The sequence below is a fragment of the Manis javanica genome, chromosome 6, assembly GCF_040802235.1.
Source record: "Manis javanica isolate MJ-LG chromosome 6, MJ_LKY, whole genome shotgun sequence".
NCBI classification, from domain to species: Eukaryota; Metazoa; Chordata; class Mammalia; order Pholidota; family Manidae; genus Manis; species Manis javanica.
In genome coordinates, this window is record NC_133161.1 from 145,969,446 (window position 1) to 145,990,078 (window position 20,633).

Genomic DNA, 20,633 nt, shown 5'->3' on the forward strand with positions numbered 1-20,633 from the left:
GAAGCGCACGAATGTCTTCTGAGTGATTCCGTCCCTCCTTCTCCTTCGCCTGACCTTTCAGCTCCGCAGATTTTCACAGCACACCAGGCAGGGGGCACCCTGAGCAGGGAACAGGACAGCACAACACCCCAGAAGACCGTCTCATGCCCCTTCAGTCACCAGCCCAGCCCTGCCAGGGTACCACCATCCTGGCTTCAGGTTCCTGTGGCTCCTTTTTGTACATTTTATCAACGGAGTCACACTGTTTAGCTCGTTTCTTTCGCTCAGCGTTCCTTTGAATTTGTGGATCTCGTTCACAGTGCGCGTGGCGGGTCCCAGAGCGTTCACTCTTGCCTCTGTGTCGTTCTCAAGTGTGCGCAGTCACCACAAGTGTTTTACCTGTTGCGTTATCCATTGACAGGCATGTGGGTAGTTTCAGCACAGGGCCTTTACAGCCGCTGAGGCTGTGGGCATTCTGTACCCGTCTCTTGGTGCTCCGGTGCGTGTGTTCCTGTTGGGTGTATCCTGCCAGGTCCCAGGGTCTGCAGACATCAGGCTGAGAACACCCTGCCAGTGCTGAATGATGGTGCCGATTTCCCAGTCCACGCTTTGGGCCACACCTTCTGCCCCCTCTTTCCCTCTCTCCTGGCCCTTCCCACACACACATTCTAGGTCCTTGTTACACCACCACCATGGTGGACACCCGCTCTGCTTTCCCACCCCTACCCCCCCTGCCCCAGCTGACCCCACCACAGCAGGCCCCTCATCCTCTGGCGACGCGCAAGGCACCGGATGGCCGTGAGCGGTTCCCTTCATCCGGCTGCCACGCTGGTCTGCGGGAACCTGTGAGGACAAGGGCAGCATCTCTTCACCTTGGGTCCCCAGCTGCTGAACACTGTGTTTGGAACACCATTGCCACTGAACACATGTTTGATGAGTAAATGACAAGCAGCCTGGCAATTGTCGAGCCTTAGACCCTGGGCGAGTTTCCCTGCACAAACTGATGGGCAAGCGTACTCATTCCGGAGCTGGGGTCTATGCAGCCATTTCCTTCTCTGATAATGGAGTCTTTCAAAGTAGTACGGCCTCCTCATCGACTCAGGCTTCAGGGCCCCCAGTCCACTGGCTGGGGGCCCCCCTCCCGGCAGCCTTCCTGGTCCCCACCCACACCTCCTGCTACTGTGGAGTCCCTGGGGGCCTCCCCACTTCCTCTTCATGTCCTGAGCACGTAGGAACCTCCTGGGGAGACTTCCCACTGGACAGTGTCACCAAGGGGCAGGTGTGCTGGTGTGATGAGAACTGTAGCCCAGCCGCAGGGTGGGGAGAGGCCTTAGTGAGGGACCCTGGGGCCTAACCACCACCTGTGACTGTGTGACAGGATCACTTTGCACAAATATATTTCAAATTCCTAACAACTGCATTACAAAGCCATTTACGAAAGAGCTCCAGGAGTGAGTCTGAGGGGGTGAAGGCATTCGTGTGTATAGGTGACAGTGCAAAACCATGGGTCTGAGTGTGGGGTTCGAGGCAAATGCACATTAGTCTGACGGTGGGCATGCGTCCTGAGTGTATGAACACGTCTGTGCGTGATCCTCAGGAGCTGCCTACAGAGCAGTCTCCTAAGCAGTTATGCCCTGGAGGCTACAGAGCTACATTAAGTCCTGCTAGAAATTTTACCAAACATTTTAATACATGTGTTGTTTCTCTCTATCAAAGTAATGCGTTTTTATGGTAGGAAATTCTGTAAATACATAACGCAACAGAGAGGAAAGTAAAACTTACGTGTAAAAATACTTGTTTCTTGTGTTCCTGCTAATTCATGGCATTATTTATTTTTCATTTTTGCCAGTTAGATTTTTTTTAAAGGTGTCTTAAGTTATATTTCTTTGATTACTAGTTAGGTGGACTATTGTTATATGTTTATTGGCTATTTTTTCACCTTTGGGTAACTGTCAATTCACGTCCTTTTTTCCATTTTTTATTTGAGTAGTTCATGGTTTTTCTTAGTGATTTGTGAGTACTCTTTACATACTAAGGATAATAGCCATTTTTTTATAATATAGGTTGCAAGTATTTTCCCATTCATTGCTCACTTTTTGATTCTGTTTTTGATATACCATAGGTTTTCTTTTTGTATAATTCATATTTATAAATCATTTCCATCTATTGTTGCCTTTGTTTTTGTGATTAGAAGGATAGATAAATATTTACCTAGAGTTTTTTTTCTTCCATAGTTTTACCTTTGATCCTCTAGGACTTTATTTGGGAGCATGGTTGTGTGTTTTTGGAAGGATTTCAGGAGATTCCCGGGGAGTCCAAGTTAAAAGGAAGGTGCTGGTATCTGGGTACGATGCTAATACCTTCCAGAGGAAGCCGAACCTTTCCTGCCCTGTGTAGACACAAATATATTCAGGGGCACACTGACACACACACAAGTCCACTCAACTTTTCTCCACGTATGCACACACACACCTATCCCCTCACAGAAATGAAAAATGAGCCGGGAGGAGAACATGTCCCGTTTTCCGAAGGACTTGGGCACGCCTTGCCTCGGCTGCGCCTCTCCGTAACCGCACAGGGCAGACAGAGCTGCATTGCTCTCTTAGTTTGTAGGAGAGAAAAGTGAGGCCCCAAGAACCACAGGGGTCACTGTAGGCCGTCTGCTTAGTAAGAAGGGCAGGCAGGTGTCGCAGCTGCCCCACCACCCAACCTGAGGCTCAGATGTGAACACACAGCCCCCTGCGTGCTGCGTCCTGAAAGGACTTCCGACCCCCAGGACTCAGAGTGGTTCTGCACCTGCCCCAGGAGGAGCCGCCTGGGTTCAAGGGCAGATCTCCATGAGGGCAGCAGGAGGAGCTTCCCAGGAAGCTCTGCGTGTGCTGCATGGATGCCCACCTGTACCTTCTCCCAGATGCTTCATTGCAGAGCCTGGGGCCGAAAAGGACGCTTTCTTTCATTACAAGTGACTGCGCTCCTTAACCCTCCCATGGGGCAAAAGAATGTCCCTGTGTTGCCCCACTTTTGTCTGGAGGTCTGTCCCTCAGCGTGTGCACGCACGAATGCATCTACATGTCTGTGTGCGTGGAGCGTGTGCATGTGTGTGTGTGCAAGATCCTGCGACTGCAGAGATAACTAATTATTAGCTCCCTCTGGCCTCAGGGCCCCCATCTGTTCCCGGGGCTGCCCCCCCTCCCTAGACTTTGGCCCTGGTTTCAGAGAGGCCCTAGCGCTCCCCTTCTTTCCCTTCCCCACGGCTGACCAAAAAATGAAATAAAACGAAAGCCAGCCCCATCCCGCCTGGACCAGGGAAGGGGCTGCCAGGAGGTCTGCAAACTAGCGCTTATCAAAAGCTTCTCAAATTCATTTCAATATCTGAGCCTCTGGTTTCCAAGGCAACATAATCTTTTCATCAAAGCAACTGGTAAAACCACTGGGATCTGATATTGTTTTGTTGGCAACTTGTCAAAACTGTCATTTGGTTAAAAAAAATTATGGATTTATATAACCTACAAATATATATGGTGATGTATACTACTAATAATCATTAATGAAGTGCTGCCCGATGAAGCTTTCACGGTTCCCTCCCCTCCTGCCGCCTCCCCCATGGGTCTGCTGCCTGCAGAACTCAGGAGTGGTCATTAGCCAGCAGGGCGGGGAGGTGACTGAGCAGGGCGGGCTGGGGGCACCTGCCTCCAGCCCTACTAAGGCAAAGACAGTATTTTAGCTTCTCCCCAGAGACGCCTGTTTCTCAAGGTTTCCTGGAACCCTCCCTCCTCCATTCTCCCTTCTGACTCCCTCCATCTCTCACCCAAAACCCTCACATTTCCTGGCCCCAGAGCCGCAGTTGCCAACACCTGGATTTCCATCAAAAAGGTAAACTGAGGCTGACCCAGCAACAACCCAAAGAAGGGCCATCAGCTCCCAGGGCCAAGCCTGGTGCCAACTCTGTTCTCTGTTGCTCCAGAACCAGAAAAGACAAGCTAGGCAGGGTCCTGCTTCCTGGTCCACACCCCCAAACCTGCCATTGTGTCGTCTGAGCCCAGAGCCCCCCAGGAACATTGGAGCTGGAGACCCAGGGCCTTGGTTCTTAGCGCATCTTCGCCTCTGCCCCACAGGCTCCAAGCGAGTATGAGACAAGTCCAGGGCAGCTCTTCTACCGGATCGCCCACCTGAACCGGGGACAGCAGTACCTGCTGTGGGTGGCCGCCGTTACCTCCGCCGGCCGGGGCAACAGTAGCGAGAAGGTCACCGTTGAGCCTGCCGGCAAGGGTGAGCAGCCTGGGGCTGGGCCAGAGGGACAGAAGCTGCCAGAAGCCCCCTGCGAGAATTCTGGTTCTCGCCAGATGGGGTGTCTCCCCTCCACCCCTGTGTGGCCTGGCTGTGCGGAGCAGCAGGCCACCGGCCTCCCTGCTGCATCCACCAAGATGGGCCTCTGCTGCCCCCTGACTCCCAGAAAGGTTCACAACAGGCTCGTGGCAGCCCTGCTACCCAGCACAGAGGGGCTGAGTGTGCCGTGGTGCTCCCTCCAAACTTTACCCTGGGAGTCAGCCCCCCAACAGCCCACCTCACAGCCTTGTCCCAGTGCTCAACTCCTCCGAGGGGGCTGAGGCAGGGTGCACTGCTTGCCCAGAGCAGAGGCTGCAATGAGCGCCCCTCGCTGGACGCCTTGGGCAAAAGGGATCCACCTACTGCGGATTCATTCAATCCACAGACATTTGCAAACGCTTACCATGGCAGAGGTCCCGGGCCAGAGGCTGCTCGCAGGGAACAAGACTGTTCCTAGCGAGTGGCCCCCCAAATCTCTGACCTGGGCATGAGTGTGGCTTGGGGGCACATGCATCCCCACTTTACAGGGAATGACAGTGTGAGACCTCAATCCAAGATCAAGGGAGAGGCGGCCACACAGAGCTGTGCGCCCACCTGGGGCCTGGGGCCTAGTCACAGTCCCGTGACTTCAGACCTGAGGCTCTGCTTTGACTCTGGGCCTCTCCGGGCCCTGCCTCCTCCCACCGCTGCCTGGCTGTCTTTTCTTGGGTTCCCAGGACTAGGACTCAGGTGGGGTGGTCCCTGCCTCGGCCCAGCCACCCTCTGTGGTGATGAGCTTCCTCTGGTTGGGACGCAGGACCATCAGCCCTCCCTTGTCACAGGCTGAGTCATCTGAGGGCCTGCAGTGGGCCAAGGGCCCCCACTGGCCCTGCTAGGAGGACTGTAACCCCCTTGCACAGCTGAGTGCTCTGAGGCAGCAGGGGCACGGCCCACAAGGACGGCTCAGAGTGGGGGGCTGGCACTGCCTCTCCTCCTCACAGCCTCAGCACTTCCCACTCCCCAACCCTTCCTCCCAGAGGCACCACCGGCCCCTTTCCCTGAGCTCGCCTCCCTCAGGAACCTACCGAGCTCCCAGGACAGCTGCTCCGACCCAGAGAAGGGTCTGAGGGTCCAGGGGTCTTGACAGAAGGCTGGCCTGCTCCCCTGCGGACATGAAATGTGACATGTTCCCAGAGGGCTTGGGACTTCCTAGAGCACGCTCACACATCTTCCCTGTCCTGGCGGCGCCCCTGGGAGGGGCGAGCTCTGCTGTTCCCACTCCACATTCACACATGTGCACGAGCATGCACACTCCCCACACTCACACACATGCATGCTTCTGTGCATACTCCCACGCACACATGTGCACACGCATGCACACTCACTCCCCACGCTCACACACATGCATGCCTCTGCATACTCCCCCACACACATGCGCACAAGCGTGCACACACACGCATGCCTCTGTGCATACTCCCACACACGTGCTCACACGCATGCACACTCACTCCCCACACTCACACATGCACACGTGCGCCGAGACACAGAGAAGCTCAGGCAGCCAGCCCCAGCTGCGGGGCAGAACCAGCTCTACAGAGAACCTCGCACCACTGAGGCCCCGAGTTCTCCCCCCACCACCGGAGGCCATCCCCTCATGGGCCCCTCTGCCTGGCAGAGGTCTTTCCGGGCGGCCCTTTTCCTTCTCAGCAACACCCCTGCTTTCCCAAGCCTGGCGCCTGGGAGGAAAAAGCCTCCCAGGAAAGGTCCCTCTGTCTCCGGCACCCAAACTCTGAACATATTTCCTCAACCACCTGGCATCTTCCCATTCCCCAAGAAAGGGCCCAGGGCTCATGGAAATGCTCTGGCCCTCAGAAGGGCTTGGTCACTGGTCACTGGAACACCTTCAATCCAGGCCTGGAGGTCTCGGAGGCATGTCCCTGCCCCCAGCTCTCCAGGAGCTGAGCATCCTGTCCCCCACCCCACCCCAGGGATGTTCCTTTCCCCTCTGAGCCTTCTGTCTCTGGTCTCCAGACTTTGCCACTTCTTTGTCAGTCTCCATGCCTTCCCCCAGCCCTGTGACCTCAGGCACTCTGCTGCCACCCCTGGCATCAATGTCTGCAGTCCTGCCATCTCTCCAATGCTCCAGAACATTTATATCTGCTTCTGGACACCACGTGGGTGTCCCCCAGCTTCACTGTGAGGCGAAGTCTTCCCATCTCTGCTGCCCACCCATGCCTCCTCCCACGTGCCTGGTCTCCACGGGGTACACCACCACCCAGCTGGCTGGCCGCACCGGGCAGCCCCCCAACCTTGGCACTTGTGCCCTGAGCCCCTGATCTCCTCCCCACTGCCATGTTCACCTCCAGCCTGCAGTGTGGCCACCGTCTTGTCACTGGTGTGCCTTCTTCAGGATCACCTCCACCAGAGCCCCCTCTGCAAGCAGCCAGGGGTTCCTCTAAAACTCCACTTCCAACATGGCCCTACCTACTTAGAACCCTGCCGCAGCTCCTCATAACCTCAAGCGAAGCTCGGCCCTTGTTCAGGCAGCAGAGCCCCCCAAGCTTCCACCCCTGCTCCCCACTCCGAGCCTCCACTCTACTGTCAGTCTTCCTGACGTGCCTTTCCTTCTTAGCCTTCACGATGCAAGTCAAAATTGCGGCCCCTGAGCCTCCCCCTGCCAGCCGCCCGCTACCCCTGAACAGGCCGCATTCATTCCCTTTCTGCCCCCATGGTTACTGGGCCTACGCCGGCCATAGATTTTTCACCATGTAATGACTTTTTTAAGTATCTGTCTCCCTCTTGGTCAGTGAACAACTTAAGGACAGAGAATAGATCTTGGTCATTTCGTGAATCCTCAGAGCCTCATGTGATATCTGGCCCATAACAGGGATTTGATAAGTGCGTGTTGAATCCACGACTCCTGCCTGAAATTCCCTGAGCCAGCTCCCACCCCAAGCCCAAGGTGGAGGTCAGGAAGGGGAGCGGGGACTGGACTTGGAAATTGGGAAGCCCTGAGAAAGGGCAGCCAGTGCAGGCTTGGGGGTAGAAGCAGGGTGGCCCTCACCCTCTCTTCCCTGTAGCCCCAGCAAAGATCATCTCGTTCGGGGGCACTGTGACAACACCCTGGATGAAAGATGTCCGGCTGCCTTGCAGTTCGGTGGGAGATCCAGCCCCTGCTGTGAAGTGGACCAAGGACAGGTGAGTGGGGACTGCAGAGGGACGGGTGGTCCCCAGACACAGGCATAGAAGGGCCGTGAGGAAGAGCCTCAGGTGTCCTTCCCTTCCAGCTGACCGAGTCACCTCCGGCCCGCGGGGACCCTGCTGGGACACAGCCCTGGTGCTCACAAGCAGGCCTGGCCTCCCTGCCCCTCTCTGCTGGGCTCTCCCTTCCCTGGGTGGTTGAAGAGGCCAAAGTTACTGGCTATCCTGAGGAAGTGCTGAGAACCCCCCGAGTCCAGCAAGCCCCCTTCTGCTCCCAGCTCTGTTTACCTGCAGACCTCGGGGAGGGCCCAGGAGGGGGTGCTTGCATGACCCACTCCCGCCGCTCCCCACAGTGAAGACTCGGCCATCCCCGTGTCCATGGATGGGCACCGGCTCATCCACACCAACGGCACATTGCTGCTGCGCGCCGTGAAGGCTGAGGACTCCGGCTACTACACCTGCACGGCCACCAACACCGGGGGCTTTGACACCATCATTGTCAACCTTCTGGTGCAAGGTGAGGCCCCGCAGGGCAGGCAGGCTGGGGTGGGGATGGGGACTGAGCCAGGGGGGAAACTCCACTGCGCGCGAGAGAGGGGGCTTCTGCGTGGAAGAAAGAGACTAGCCGGCAGGAGGCGCCCTCCGCGGACCAGAGGCGCCAAGGGAAGAGGGGGCCGGCGGGCCGGAGAGGGGACGGCAGGAGTCGGGGAAGCACCCGCGGAGGGGCAGAGCTGGTCCCTGCCCCGACTCCCCCGGGGGGGGCCCACCGCCCCGTGGGAAGTCAGCCCCGCGTGGTGAGGCCTGGCGGCTTGCCCACAGTTCCCCCGGACCAGCCGCGCCTCACCGTCTCTAAGACCTCCGCCTCGTCCATCACCCTGACGTGGATCCCAGGGGACAATGGGGGCAGCTCCATCCGAGGTGAGAGGGGTCTGGATGGGGTCCCTGCCCGGAGCCCGGCCCCATGATGCTGCTGGGGCGTCCCAGGCCCCACCTGCCCCACCTGAGCCAGGCAAACCTCCCGGGCAGGCTTCGTGCTGCAGTACTCGGTGGACAACAGCGAGGAGTGGAAGGACGTGTTCATCAGCTCCAGCGAGCGGTCCTTCAAGCTGGACAGCCTCAAGTGCGGCACGTGGTACAAGGTGAAGCTGGCGGCCAAGAACAGCGTGGGCTCGGGGCGCATCAGCGAGATCATAGAGGCCAAGACGCATGGGCGCGGTGAGGCCCGGGGCCGGGGCGGCGGAGGTGGGGTGGTGGAGCCCAGGGATGGGCACGGGGATGGCTGGGAGAGCCAAGGAGGGTGCAGGGGGGCTCGGAGACAGGGAGGGACCACCCAGGTCCCATCACTTTGGCATCTGATGAATCACAGTGGGAAGAACAGGCCCAGCTCCCCGCCGGCTGTGCCAGATGGACGCACAGCTCCTCCTTCTTCCCACGTTGCACCTCCTTTCTCTCCGGGTCCTTCCCTCCCCTCCCTCTCCCCCTTTCCCCCTCCTCTGTCCCCTGCGGTGCCCCTACTCCCACGTGTGCCAACCCCTGACCCCGCAAAGCCACTTCAGCTGCCCCGGGGGAATCCTCCCTGCCCAGAGGAATGGCGCCCCCTGCTCTCCGTCTCCCTAACCTCCATCTCTCCCTCTGGCCCCCCAGAGCCCTCCTTCAGCAAAGACCAGCACCTCTTCACCCATATCAACTCCACCCATGCTCGGCTTAACCTGCAGGGCTGGAACGACGGGGGCTGCCCCATCACGGCCATCGTGCTGGAGTACCGGCCCAGGGGCACCTGGGCCTGGCAGGGCCTGCGGGCCAACAGCTCCACCGAGGTGTTTCTGACCGAACTGCGAGAGGCCACGTGGTACGAGCTGCGCATGAGGGCCTGCAACAGCGCTGGCTGCGGCAACGAGACTGCCCAGTTCGCCACCCTGGACTACGATGGCAGTGAGTCGGACAGGGTGGGAGAGGGCAGCACAGAGGCTGGAGCCAAGCATTGCCACAGAAGCTGGCAGAGAGGCAGACACATAGGTGACAAATAGAGAAACAGGACTACAGTCAGGGGGAAAGACTGGCAGGTAGGTAAAGGGGCAGGTAGCAGGAAGTGCTGATGTAGGCAGGCAGGTAGGTGGGCAGGCGCACCTGTGGCCAACACAGACAGACGCACACACAGGCAGACAGGTCAGTGACATGACACTAAAGGCAGAGGGTCTCTGAAGGTGCAACCCTCACTCTCCGTTGCTTCAGGAGCTGGAGAGGGAAGCAGAGACGAAGTTGAGGTCCTGCCTTCTAAGGACCCTCTGCTAGCATAGCTCTTTAGCCAGGCTGGGCTGGCTCATGCTGCAGTAGCAGGGAAACACTGCAAGCTCCATGTCTGAGCCCAGCGAAGGTGTGTTCTTGCTCTCGTAAAATCTTGTGAGGGCTGACTGGCCACCATCTTTTAGCTATGCAGTCTTGACATGTCGCCTCCCAGGGTGCCAAGAAGAGAGCGAAAAGGTGCATCAGCTCTTCCTGCCTCAGCCAGGGGCCAATGCTCATCACTTCTGTTCAGACTCCACTGTCCAGGACTCACCACCTGGTTCCAGTGTGACTGCCAGGGAAGCTGAGGGATGCAGGCGAGCTCCTGCGTATTTAGTGACACTGACTGGAGTCTGCCACGTGGGACACCTCAGACACATGTGCACACTCACATACACAATCACACATACACGTGCACACACACATTAAAGACATATAAAAGGCTGAATTCATAAGGACTGGCTATCACAAACTAAATTCAGTCTACCTATGTGTGAAGGAAGCAGAATAAAAGTGATATCACAGGAGCTGGGCTCAAACAGGGAGGGCTGCCTGAAGGAGATGGCTCCTAAGCGAAGCTTTGCAACAGGCAAGGATCGAGGCTTAGCACAGGGCTGTGTCAGCAGAATTTACTGCCTCCTTGCAGGCACCCAAGGTTAGCAGCTACTGCCCATGGGAGGGGGGCAGCGTGGCGAGTGGCTTCTGTCCCCATCTGGGAAAGAGCGCCCAGGACCCCGCTATCCTGACTTCTCTCTGCCGTGATTCTCACTATCCTCCCCCCAACTTTACTAGCTGATGGGGGCATCTAAGCCCGCCAATCCACCCTCTAGAAATAAACACTGCACTCCAAGAGGCAGGAGACGCTCAGAGACTTCAGGATAACCCTAAAACAGGCCCAGGAAGTCATTAACATCATAATACAGCATAAAAATGACATAACTGTTCATGGCTGTCCTTATGGGACCAGAATCTGGGGGAGCAGAGGAGAGGGGCAAGGCTGAGGTGGAGGTCAGGGTGAGAGGTCAAAAGGCAACCCCACCCAGGGCTTCTGCCGAGCACCTGGCTCACAGCTCACATCAGCTCCCTTCTTCACCCCCACTTAGGCACCATTCCACCCATCAAGTCCGCTCAAGGTGAGGGTGATGACGTGAAGAAGCTGTTCACCATCGGCTGCCCAGTCATACTGGCCACGCTGGGGGTGGCACTGCTCTTCATTGTACGAAAGAAGAGGAAGGAGAAGCGACTGAAGCGGCTGCGAGGTGGGCGAGTTTCCTACAGGCTTCCCAGGAGGGAGTGTTGACCCTCAGCCACACTGGTCACCTTTCATTGGCTCACAGCACCATCTGGGCAGGAGAGGGTGCCTGTGTCCCCTTGCAGGGAAAATAGCCCCTCCATCCTCCTGTTTACTGTCTCCCCCTCTAGACCACAGGTCTTCATGTCTGCCCTACCCAGGGCTGACTTTTAGAGGTACACACTAGTAAAGCCATATAGGTCGTTAAAATATTTAAACATGTCCATGTTGACTGGTAAATAGATGTTGCTCCTGTCTACCCTGGATACCCCATTGTTTCACATAGGATCCTTGCCACTGTCCTAGGACCCAACCACTAAAGAGGAGACCTGAGGATAGTCTCTAGGACCTTATTCAGTTCTAACTGGCATTTTCCACACCATGTCAGATGTTAGGTATTTTGAATATCATCCCCTGTCCTACCATAGATGGGTAAGAATGGGTCTGATTTACCTCAGTTTCCCCAGGGTCTAGTATAGTGTCTGTCATCTACTATTTGCCTAACAAATATTCATTTGACCATTTAGAAAACATTTATTGAGTATCTGCTGTATCACAGATACTGCCAGGCACAGGTAATGTAAAGAAAAATGAAAAAGAAACAGTCCATACCCATATAGAGTTCATGGTCTAATGTAAGAATTCAGGGCACAGCGGCAGCACAGAACAGGGACTGACTAACACTGCCTCGGGTGTTTAGGGGTTGGGTGGATGGATGGATGGATGGATGCTTCAGTGGGTGCTTGGATGGTTGTTGGATGGTTGGGTGATTGGATGGATGGTCAGATTATTGATTGGATGGTTGGATGGAAAGATTTATAGATGGAACGACGGTTGGATGGATGATTGAATGAAAATTTGGGTGGATAGATGGTTGGATAGATAGGTGGTTATATGGATAGATGGGAGGATGGATGCATGCATGCATCAATGGATGATTAGATAGATGGTCAGATGACTGGATGGTTGAATGGAAAGATGTATAGATGGAAGGATGGTCAGATGGACGGTTGAATGAAAAGTTGGGTGGATAGATAGGTGGTTATATCGGTAGATGGGTAGATGATGGATGAATGGGTGGATGGGTAGATTGACAGGTAGATGGATCAAAAATGAATGGCTGGATGGGTGGGTAGGTGGGTGGATGCATGCATGCTGCTAGATTCACTCTGACAGACCATTCTCAGTTACCAAAGGTCTAAAGGAATAGCTAGACCCTTTCTTCTCTTCTCTTGCCAATCTTAATACTATTCCAGTCCCCTCCGGAGAAAAAGCAGGACCGCCAAATCCATCCATGGACTTTCTGGGGACAGATACCCAGAGGAGGAAGTGAAGCCTCCTGGTTGGTGTCATCCTGGACCTCCTGTTGACCGCCTCTCCCTCATCCCCCACTCTCTCCTCTTTCCAACAGATAACTGGGGATAACCCTCTGCTGATGCCCATTTCCAGCCTGCTATGATGTCTTGTTTAATTAGAGTCCATTCAGGGCCAGATGGAGCACTTTAAATACCCTCTCCTTTGGGAACAACCTCCCTCTTAGATCAAAGTCTGAGACAAAGAAAACAGACCTAAGCAAGTCTTGAATTGGGAGCAGTGAGACCTTTATCATGTTTTGGACTGTTCTGGAGGTTCTTACATTTCTCCTCTTATTCCCAGAAGTCCAGCTCCAACCCCATTTTAGAGAATTCTCCCATCTTGTTCCGCATGACCCTTCCAATTCTTATTCTGTTAAGTCTCCATTCCCACCTAATCTCCTCTCTCTACTGTTTTCAGATGCAAAGAGTTTGGCAGAAATGTTGATAAGGTAGGTGTCCTGTAACTGCTTCCTCTCTCCTCCCCAACCCCTTCCCTGCAGAGGGCAGGCTCCTAAGACCCCACTGTCCTGCACAACCCGCTCCTCCACGCCCTTAGAGCTGCCGAGTCACCCACCTCCAGCCCTTCTCTCTACAGCAAGAACAACCGAAGCTTTGACACCCCTGTGAAGGGGCCACCCCAGGGCCCACGGCTGCACATTGACATTCCCAGGGTCCAGCTGCTCATTGAGGACAAAGAGGGCATCAAGCAGCTGGGTGAGTGACAGGTGCCATGAGCTCTCCGTCCTGCTCTGAGTGTGCTTCTCCAGGCCACAAACCATGAAGGGCAACCCCCAGCCTTCACAGCAGTGCCTAGGGTTCCTGCCCTACCAGCAGCCCCACCAACCACTCAGCAACCTCAGAACCAGTGCAGCCTCTCTCCGGAGCTAAGTCTCCTACCCTCTCTAATGGGAACAATCATCCTGGCCTTTCTGAGTCTCAGCAGTGGCCAGGAACAAAAAAACCGGGGGAGATCCAAGGAAAGGTCACCTACTGATTGTCCTTTTCCCCAGGAGATGACAAAGCCACCATCCCTGTGACCGATGCTGAGTTCAGCCAAGCTGTCAACCCGCAAAGTTTCTGCACCGGCGTCTCCTTGCACCACCCGGCCCTCATCCAGAGCACAGGACCCCTCATTGACATGTCTGACATCCGGCCAGGCACCAGTACGCATTAGCCCCAGGGGCACAGCCCTCCTCCCACACAGGGTGTCTTGGGCACAGCTTGGGGCACAAATGATCAAAAAAAAAAGGGGGGGAGGAGCAGCATGGAAGAATGGAAAGAGCCTTGGCATTAAGAGTCTGGAGACCTTGACTGCAGACGTACTAGCGGTGACCCTGGGCGTATCGCTCTCTTTATCTCTCTGGGCCTCAGTTTCCTTAGAAATGCCGAGAAGGTTGGGTGTTCTTGCTCTGCAAGGGCCTCCTGCCGCAGCACTGTGACCCGGACATGAGGGCGGAACACAACAAGGACTATAGGGGCCGGACGGACGGTCAGGAGGTCGCAGGAGAGGAGGCAACATTCTTCCCCAGGCTGAAGGGAAAGACGGGGTGGGTGGGGAGGACGGGGTGCCGCCCGCTGCCCCCGGGCCTTGACACTGCTGCTCTTCGCCTCGGGGCCAGCTGTGCTCAGCACCCCTAAGGGAGCTGCTGCGTCTGCTTCCGCCTCCTCCCTGTCTGGTCAGCGCCAGCTGCCCGCGCCGGAGTGCCCCCTGCTGGAGGGTGCTAGCTCTTGCTTCCTTTGTGCAGACCCGGTGTCCAGGAAGAGCGCGAAGTCAGCCCACAGCACGCGGAACAGGTACTCCAGCCAGTGGACTCTGACCAAGTGCCAGGCCTCCACACCTGCCCGCACCCTCACCTCCGACTGGCGCACTGTGGGCTCTCAGCACGGTGTCACCGTCACCGAGAGTGACAGCTACAGTGCCAGCCTCTCCCAGGACACAGGTGAGCCCGGGGCCCCACCTCCATCCAGCTTAATATTCTCCAGTCCCCCGAACATATAGCTCCACCTTCCCTTTTCCCAACTCCTACCCACAAGCTTATGGGGACCAAGGCACAGGTCAGTTTCATTCATGCTGACCACTGACTTACTGTGTGGCAATGACAAAAACATTGACCTTACTGAGCTCTGCTTGGTCGATGATTTTATTTGGAGAAAGGGCTGACTGTCCCAGAGGACAGCTGCTTATTTTCAAGAATGAAAGATGTTCCACCCTTCATTAGCCAAAGATCCCACTTCTGCCACCATTGTTACCTTCACAGGGGGACAGTACGATCTTCTGAACCTGACCCATCATGGCCAGGCTTTCGGGTGGCCGCTGGGGCTAGGGAGAGCGGAACTGCTCGGTCTGGTCTCTTGCGCACCCCTCTGCCCATAACCCACTCATTTCTTCTTCACTCCATGCCTTCCATTTCCCCAGACAAAGGGCGGAACAGCATGGTGTCCACTGAGAGCGCCTCTTCTACCTACGAGGAGCTGGCGCGGGCCTACGAGCATGCCAAGCTAGAGGAGCAGCTGCAGCACGCCAAGTTTGAGATCACTGAGTGCTTCATCTCTGACAGCTCCTCCGACCAGATGACCACGGGCACCAACGAGAACGCCGACAGCATGACGTCCATGAGCACGCCCTCGGAGCCCGGCATCTGCCGCTTCACCGCCTCGCCCCCCAAGCCCCAGGATGCTGACCGGGGCAAAAATGTGGCTGTGCCCATCCCTCACCGGGCCAACAAGAGTGAGTGCTGTGTCCCCTGCCCCCAAGCCCTGTGAGCCCTGGCTGGACCTAGCCCTGATGCCACCTGCATCTGCCAGCCCAACTTGCTCCTTGGAAGTGTTGGGCAGCGCCAAGAGCAAGGACATGGGCGCAAGCAGATCAGGGCACGTGGCCTGGTTCCACCTCTTAATATCTCTGTGGTCTTGGGCAAGTCATTTAACCTCTCTGGCCTTAATTTTCTCATTTGTAAATACAAATAATAGTATATACTCTGCATTATCCTAGTGGGCATTAGAAATGCTATATGTGCCTGGAACATAGTAGGTTTTCAGTAAGTGGTGATCAATCCTTTGATCTGAAACTATACCAGGATCAGCTGCCCAGTAGCCATTGGTCTCAGTGCTGCTTGAACTTAATCCAGACTCCAAGGAGAAATCCAGGCAGCTCAGCCCCTGGCAGCCAGACCTCACGGTGGGCAGTGACCTAGCCTGTCTGGGGACAGTCTGACCCCAGGGTCCTGGCCAGAGCATAGGGGTTGGTGGGGCAGGAAAGAGTCCACCAGCCAACCTCAGGCCTATGCTGTCAAACTATACAGTCTGGTCTGCTCGGTCTTGGCCTTGCTAAGTGGCCATGCTAACTAGGGGGGCTCAGGGCCGCTTAGAGAAAAGGCCAGGGAATGGAAGGCACTAGTCCTGAACGATGCCCCAGCCTATCTCGCTGCCTGAATGTGGGCAAGTCTCTCCGGACCTCGGCTTCCTCACTTGCGAATGCAGCAGGTATGAGCCCGTCCAGGGCTGTGTGCGACCCTCTGAGGAATGTGCCCGTCACAGTCAGCAGAGCAGAGGCATGGTCGCGGCGAAAGCACTCACAGAGGGCCTGGGATGCGCGGTCCTAGAAGCAGGTCGTACGGAGGCAGCTCACGAAATTAGGAGCACGCCAGCTGGAGAAGTGGGCCAAGGAGAGGGACGGGGCAGTGTGGCTGACCTCAGGCATCTGAATGGGAGGAGGGGAGGCCTCGTTCTGTGGGTCTTCAGAAGACAGAACCAGGCTCAGTGCAGGGAAACGACGGAGTGGCAGCCCTTTCCTTTTCAGGGTGAAGGAAAGCTTTTGAACAGCCAGAGCTCTTAGGGAGGCCTTGTCTTTAGAAGCGAGCTTTTCACCAACTCAAGCTGACCAGCTTATGTCGATCACTTAACAACAAGTATCAGTTTATTGAGCAACTAGTACATATGTCAGCCACCAAACTGAAGCGCCTTCCTTACCTTATCTCATTTACTACTCCCAGTGGTCCTGTAGGGAAGGTGATTATCCCCAGTGCATAGATAGGGGAAACTAAGGCTCAGAGCGGTCAAGTCAGCTGATCTGTCCTCGACTCCTTATTGCCCATCCTATGGAGAGACTCCTACGCCAGATTGGGGGGCAGCCTGGGGGCACGGTGGGGAGCAAGCCGGTTCCCAGAGGCCTCTGCCTCCAGTGTCCCCCGCTGTGATTCCAGGTGACTACTGTAACCTGCCCCTGTACCCCAAGTCGGAGGCCTTCTTCAGAAAGGCAGATGGACGTGAGCCGTGCCCTGCGGTCCCACCCCGTGAGGCCTCCATCCGGAACCTGGCTCGCCCCTACCACACCCAGGCCCGCCACCTCACCTTGGACCCTGCCAGCAAGCCCGCGGGCCTCCCGCACCCAGGGGCCCCCGCCGCCGCCTCCACAGCCACCTTACCTCAGAGGACTCTGGCCATGCCAGCCCCCCCAGCCGGCACAGCCCCCGCAGCGCCCGGCCCCTCTGCTCCCGAGCCCCCTGCCGCCCCCAGTGCTGCCCCTCCGGCCCCCAGCACCGAGCCTCCGCGGGCCGGGGGCCCGCATACCAAAATGGGGGGCTCCAGGGACTCACTTCTTGAGATGAGCACGGCAGGGGTGGGGAGGTCTCAGAAGCAGGGGGCTGGGGCCTACTCCAAGTCCTACACCTTGGTGTAGGGGCACAGCAAGCGGGGCAGCCCTGTGCTCGGACCTTCCTGCATCGCTAGCCCTCACACACCAACTCGGCTGTGTTCCTGCATTATTTATATGAAATTGAGACCAACACCAACCAACAATGAAAAGAAAACCCCCACGTCGTGAACACTTGTACATAGAACTCTTTTGTACAAATGAAACTATTTTCTTCTTCTCCATGAAGCCAGGGCACAAAGAATTTGACAGTACAAGTCAACCCCCCCACCCCACAAAATAGGTGTGGAGAGATATATGCATATATGGAGAGATGGGAACACACTGACAAGCTGTATATCTATATATTTCTCTCACCTTATTTTGAGACAGAGGCACAAAGACTCAGCAGTTTTTCCCTCCTCCTCACACCCCCTCCAATCTAGGTGGTTCTCACCAAGACCAGGACCCCAGCTCAGAGACACTGCATGCGATTTTACTGTTCCAAGAAAGCCAGGACTTGCTTCAATTTGCAGATGCTCATGTGTTAATACCTTTTTCTATGAAAAAAGCCCCAGCGCCGTGTTCAATAAAGGTTATGTTTCTACATGGTAGCTTTTTCCCCTCTGGCAAGGGCCGGTGGGGAGGGAGGGAGGGGAGGCCGCTCCCCCGGGCTGGCTGTCTCACAGGGAGACCCTTGGAGAAGCCCAGGCTTTAGCTAGGCACATTAAGCTTTTTAAAAGGCTTTCAATTAGCCAAGTACACCCTGTTCTGTTCTCAGATCTATGCTGGGCCCTAAAGGGGACCGGCTGTGTGGCTTTAAGCTTGCTCCTAAACCCCTCTGAACAAGTTTCCTTATCTACAAAATGAGGCAGCTTTGTTGAGAGCTCTGGGCAGCCTGGGATGGGGTGGTGGGTGTCCACTGGCTTCTCACAGTGTAGCCAGGGGAACAAAGCTATGCAAACCATTAGAGAACAGTTCTGTAAGAGGTGCCTATAAACGGGGAGGGCGAGGAGGAGACTAGATCCTGGGGGCTGGGCCAGAGCCCCAAGTTCTGAGCTGACCATTCAGGCAAGGTGAGGCATGAGGAGTAAGGTCATCGGAAGTCGGAGACGTGACCAGGGCTCACCCAGGAGGAGCTGTGGAGCTGAGCCACAAAGCAGCAGGCCCACAGGCACGGCGATCGTGCCTGGCTACAGAGGCGTGGGCAATTAGATCGCCAGGTAGAAGGAAACATGCCCACACCCAGGTGTGTAGAGGAGCCGCTGCTGACGCGAGTCAGGAGGGCATGTGAGCTGGGCCTCTAAGGATGGGAAGGTCTGAATAGGCCGGAAGGGAAAGACCTGGGCACTAGCGAGGCCCTGGGGCATGAAGTGCGTGTCTCCCTCCTCCCGCCGCCATGGCCAGAACCCCTGGGTGCACCTACGAATGTCAAGGGGGCTCCTGAGTTCGGCGCCCAAGCCAAGGCTGAGTTGTGGATCGGGAATCCGGAAGGAAGGTGAGTCTGGGAGCTGCCGTCCCTGCAGCTGAAGGGAGGAACTGGGGGTAGGACGCGGGGTTGGGGGGATGCAGGAGGAGGAGGGTTTGTGCAGGACGGGGGTGGAGGCTACACCTCTCAGTCGGGGCCACAGTAAGGCCCTGCCTGGTATGCGTGGCCTTTAACAGAGGCGCTTTCCAAAAAGTGACTCATTCCACAGCACTCCCTGAGCATCCACTGAGTCTGGGGTGCAGACGAGATCCCACCTGTGAGCGACTACATTACAAGGGAAGGGGGCAGAGGTTATGTGCTTCTTGGTGACTCCTAAGCCCATGGGGAAACTCCAGCTCAGCCCCTACAGCCGGGACCCCGGGGAGAACCAGCTAACAGCATTACTGAGCACAGTGAGAATGAGGCCCTGCAAACCGGGCACCAGGTGACCGCCGGGCTTCCTTCCTCTCAGAGCCGCGCTCGCCATCTGCAGGTCGCCTCCCAAACTGCAAGCACAATGATCCAGCCTGGGAGTCCCCGGAACTTGACTGACAGCCCCGTTCCCCACACTGGGGGGGAAAAACACCAGTCAGACCCACCTCCGACCATCACAAGGAAATGAGCAAGTCCCCAGAGACTAGAGTGGAAGGGAGCCATTCCACTGGAGCCACTTCTGCCCAAGGGCTGCAGAGGGACCCTCTCTCAATAGTACTGCGCCCTATCCTGTGTCAGGTACTGAGCAAACACCTTCTTGGCATTGGCTTGTGCGACCTCGTTGCTGCTTTGGGAGGCAGGCGTCACGACCGCCATCGGGCAAGTGGGATAGCTGGAGCTCTGAGAGCCACGGTCGGAGGAGCGGGAAGAGGTGATGAGATTTGAACTGAAGAATGTCTGGCTCCTTCACCACCACGCCGTCCTGCCGCATTCCCCTGTTCAGACGCTGAGCTGCGGTTCTGCCCCAGGGGCTGCTGCCAGGTGAAGAGCCCACCAGGACCAGGTGAACCAGCTGAACTTGCAGAAAAGCAGTCCGTGGGGACCCGCTGGTGAACAGTTCGGGGTGGTGAGCCGCTAAGCTGGGCTGGATGGAATGGGGGGGCCCTTCTGTACTTTATTCGGGCTCAGGGGAGTGAGCAGAGGGGAGGGATTCTGCTCTGCGGGGCTGTGGGAAAGGCCTGAGGCCTGAGGTGGGCTGTGCAGGATGAAAAGGACTCAGAGAGGCCACAGAGAAGCAAAACGTGGGCTGGTTTAACTTGTGTTCCCCTGGCTGAACCCCAATTATAAAACACGATGTCCGGGAATGCAAACGGACTTGTGCAAAATCCACACAACTTTATGTGCCAACAGTCTCTCTCCTCGCGTGTTCTTTAGCTAAACCACAACCTGCCTGTCCGAACTATACCCAGAAGTAATTCGCAAATCAGCTCAACTCCTGCTCCTTCCTTCCCAGCTGGTCACCGCTGAACTCTGCATTGAGAGGCATCATCTTAACCATCTTCTCGCTCCTTTCCAGATCTCCGCTTTGCCCACCACAGAAAAGACCATGTGTCTAGACCCTTGATACCCAAAATGCAGTCCACGGACCAGCAGCATCACCTGTGAGCTTGTTAGAAATGCAAATTCTTAGACCTGCTGGATCAGAATCTGCAGTTAGTTTAGCAAAATCCCCAGAGCACCTGTATGCAGTCGAGTTCTATAAGGCCTTCAGAGCGCCCACTCCCCTGCCCGTTCCCTTCTGCTAACAACCAGAGCTGGTGCAGCGGGTCTCCAATTCAGCTGCACGTCAGGTTCACCTGAGGAGCTTGTTAAAAACACAGAAGTCCAACCTCCCCAGGCGCAACTGAATCCCAAGTCGTGCAGGCACTGCCCAGGCATTGGTATTTTTTCTTAATTGTGGTAAAGGATTATAATGTAAACCTTACCATTTGAACAGTTTTTAAGTGTACAGTTCATTGGCATCAATGCATTCACCTTGTGCAACCATCATGTCTGTTCTCAGAACTTTTTCATCTTCCCAAAAATTATCCACCCCTTAGACACAAACTCCCCGTTTCTACCACCACCACTACCCCCCACCCCTGCCACTATGCCCCAGCCAACCGCCGTTCTACTTTCTGTCGCTAT

The 20,633-nt window shown here is 56.1% G+C and overlaps 1 protein-coding gene across 3 annotated transcripts in view; it reads left to right on the plus strand.

Moving 5' to 3' along the window:
* DSCAML1 (DS cell adhesion molecule like 1) overlaps window positions 1-17,645 on the plus strand; it is a 321,095-nt gene extending 303,450 nt beyond the window's left edge. Inside the window, exons 21-33 of one of the 3 annotated variants that reach the window (XM_036992686.2) lie at window positions 4,095-4,248; window positions 7,365-7,482; window positions 7,839-8,002; window positions 8,305-8,403; window positions 8,512-8,700; window positions 9,130-9,417; window positions 10,872-11,027; window positions 12,833-12,863; window positions 13,010-13,128; window positions 13,425-13,577; window positions 14,160-14,354; window positions 14,831-15,142; window positions 16,617-17,645. In XM_036992686.2, the coding sequence (XP_036848581.2) occupies window positions 4,095-4,248; window positions 7,365-7,482; window positions 7,839-8,002; window positions 8,305-8,403; window positions 8,512-8,700; window positions 9,130-9,417; window positions 10,872-11,027; window positions 12,833-12,863; window positions 13,010-13,128; window positions 13,425-13,577; window positions 14,160-14,354; window positions 14,831-15,142; window positions 16,617-17,092 (2,454 nt within the window). In that variant the 3' untranslated portion in view covers window positions 17,093-17,645. Of the gene's footprint in view, window positions 1-4,094; window positions 4,249-7,364; window positions 7,483-7,571; window positions 7,804-7,838; window positions 8,003-8,304; window positions 8,404-8,511; window positions 8,701-9,129; window positions 9,418-10,871; window positions 11,028-12,832; window positions 12,864-13,009; window positions 13,129-13,424; window positions 13,578-14,159; window positions 14,355-14,830; window positions 15,143-16,616 lie in introns of those variants that run through there. The other 2 variants (XM_036992688.2, XM_036992689.2) reach the window with 2 other exon arrangements.
* Window positions 17,646-20,633: the final 2,988 nt, after the last annotated feature.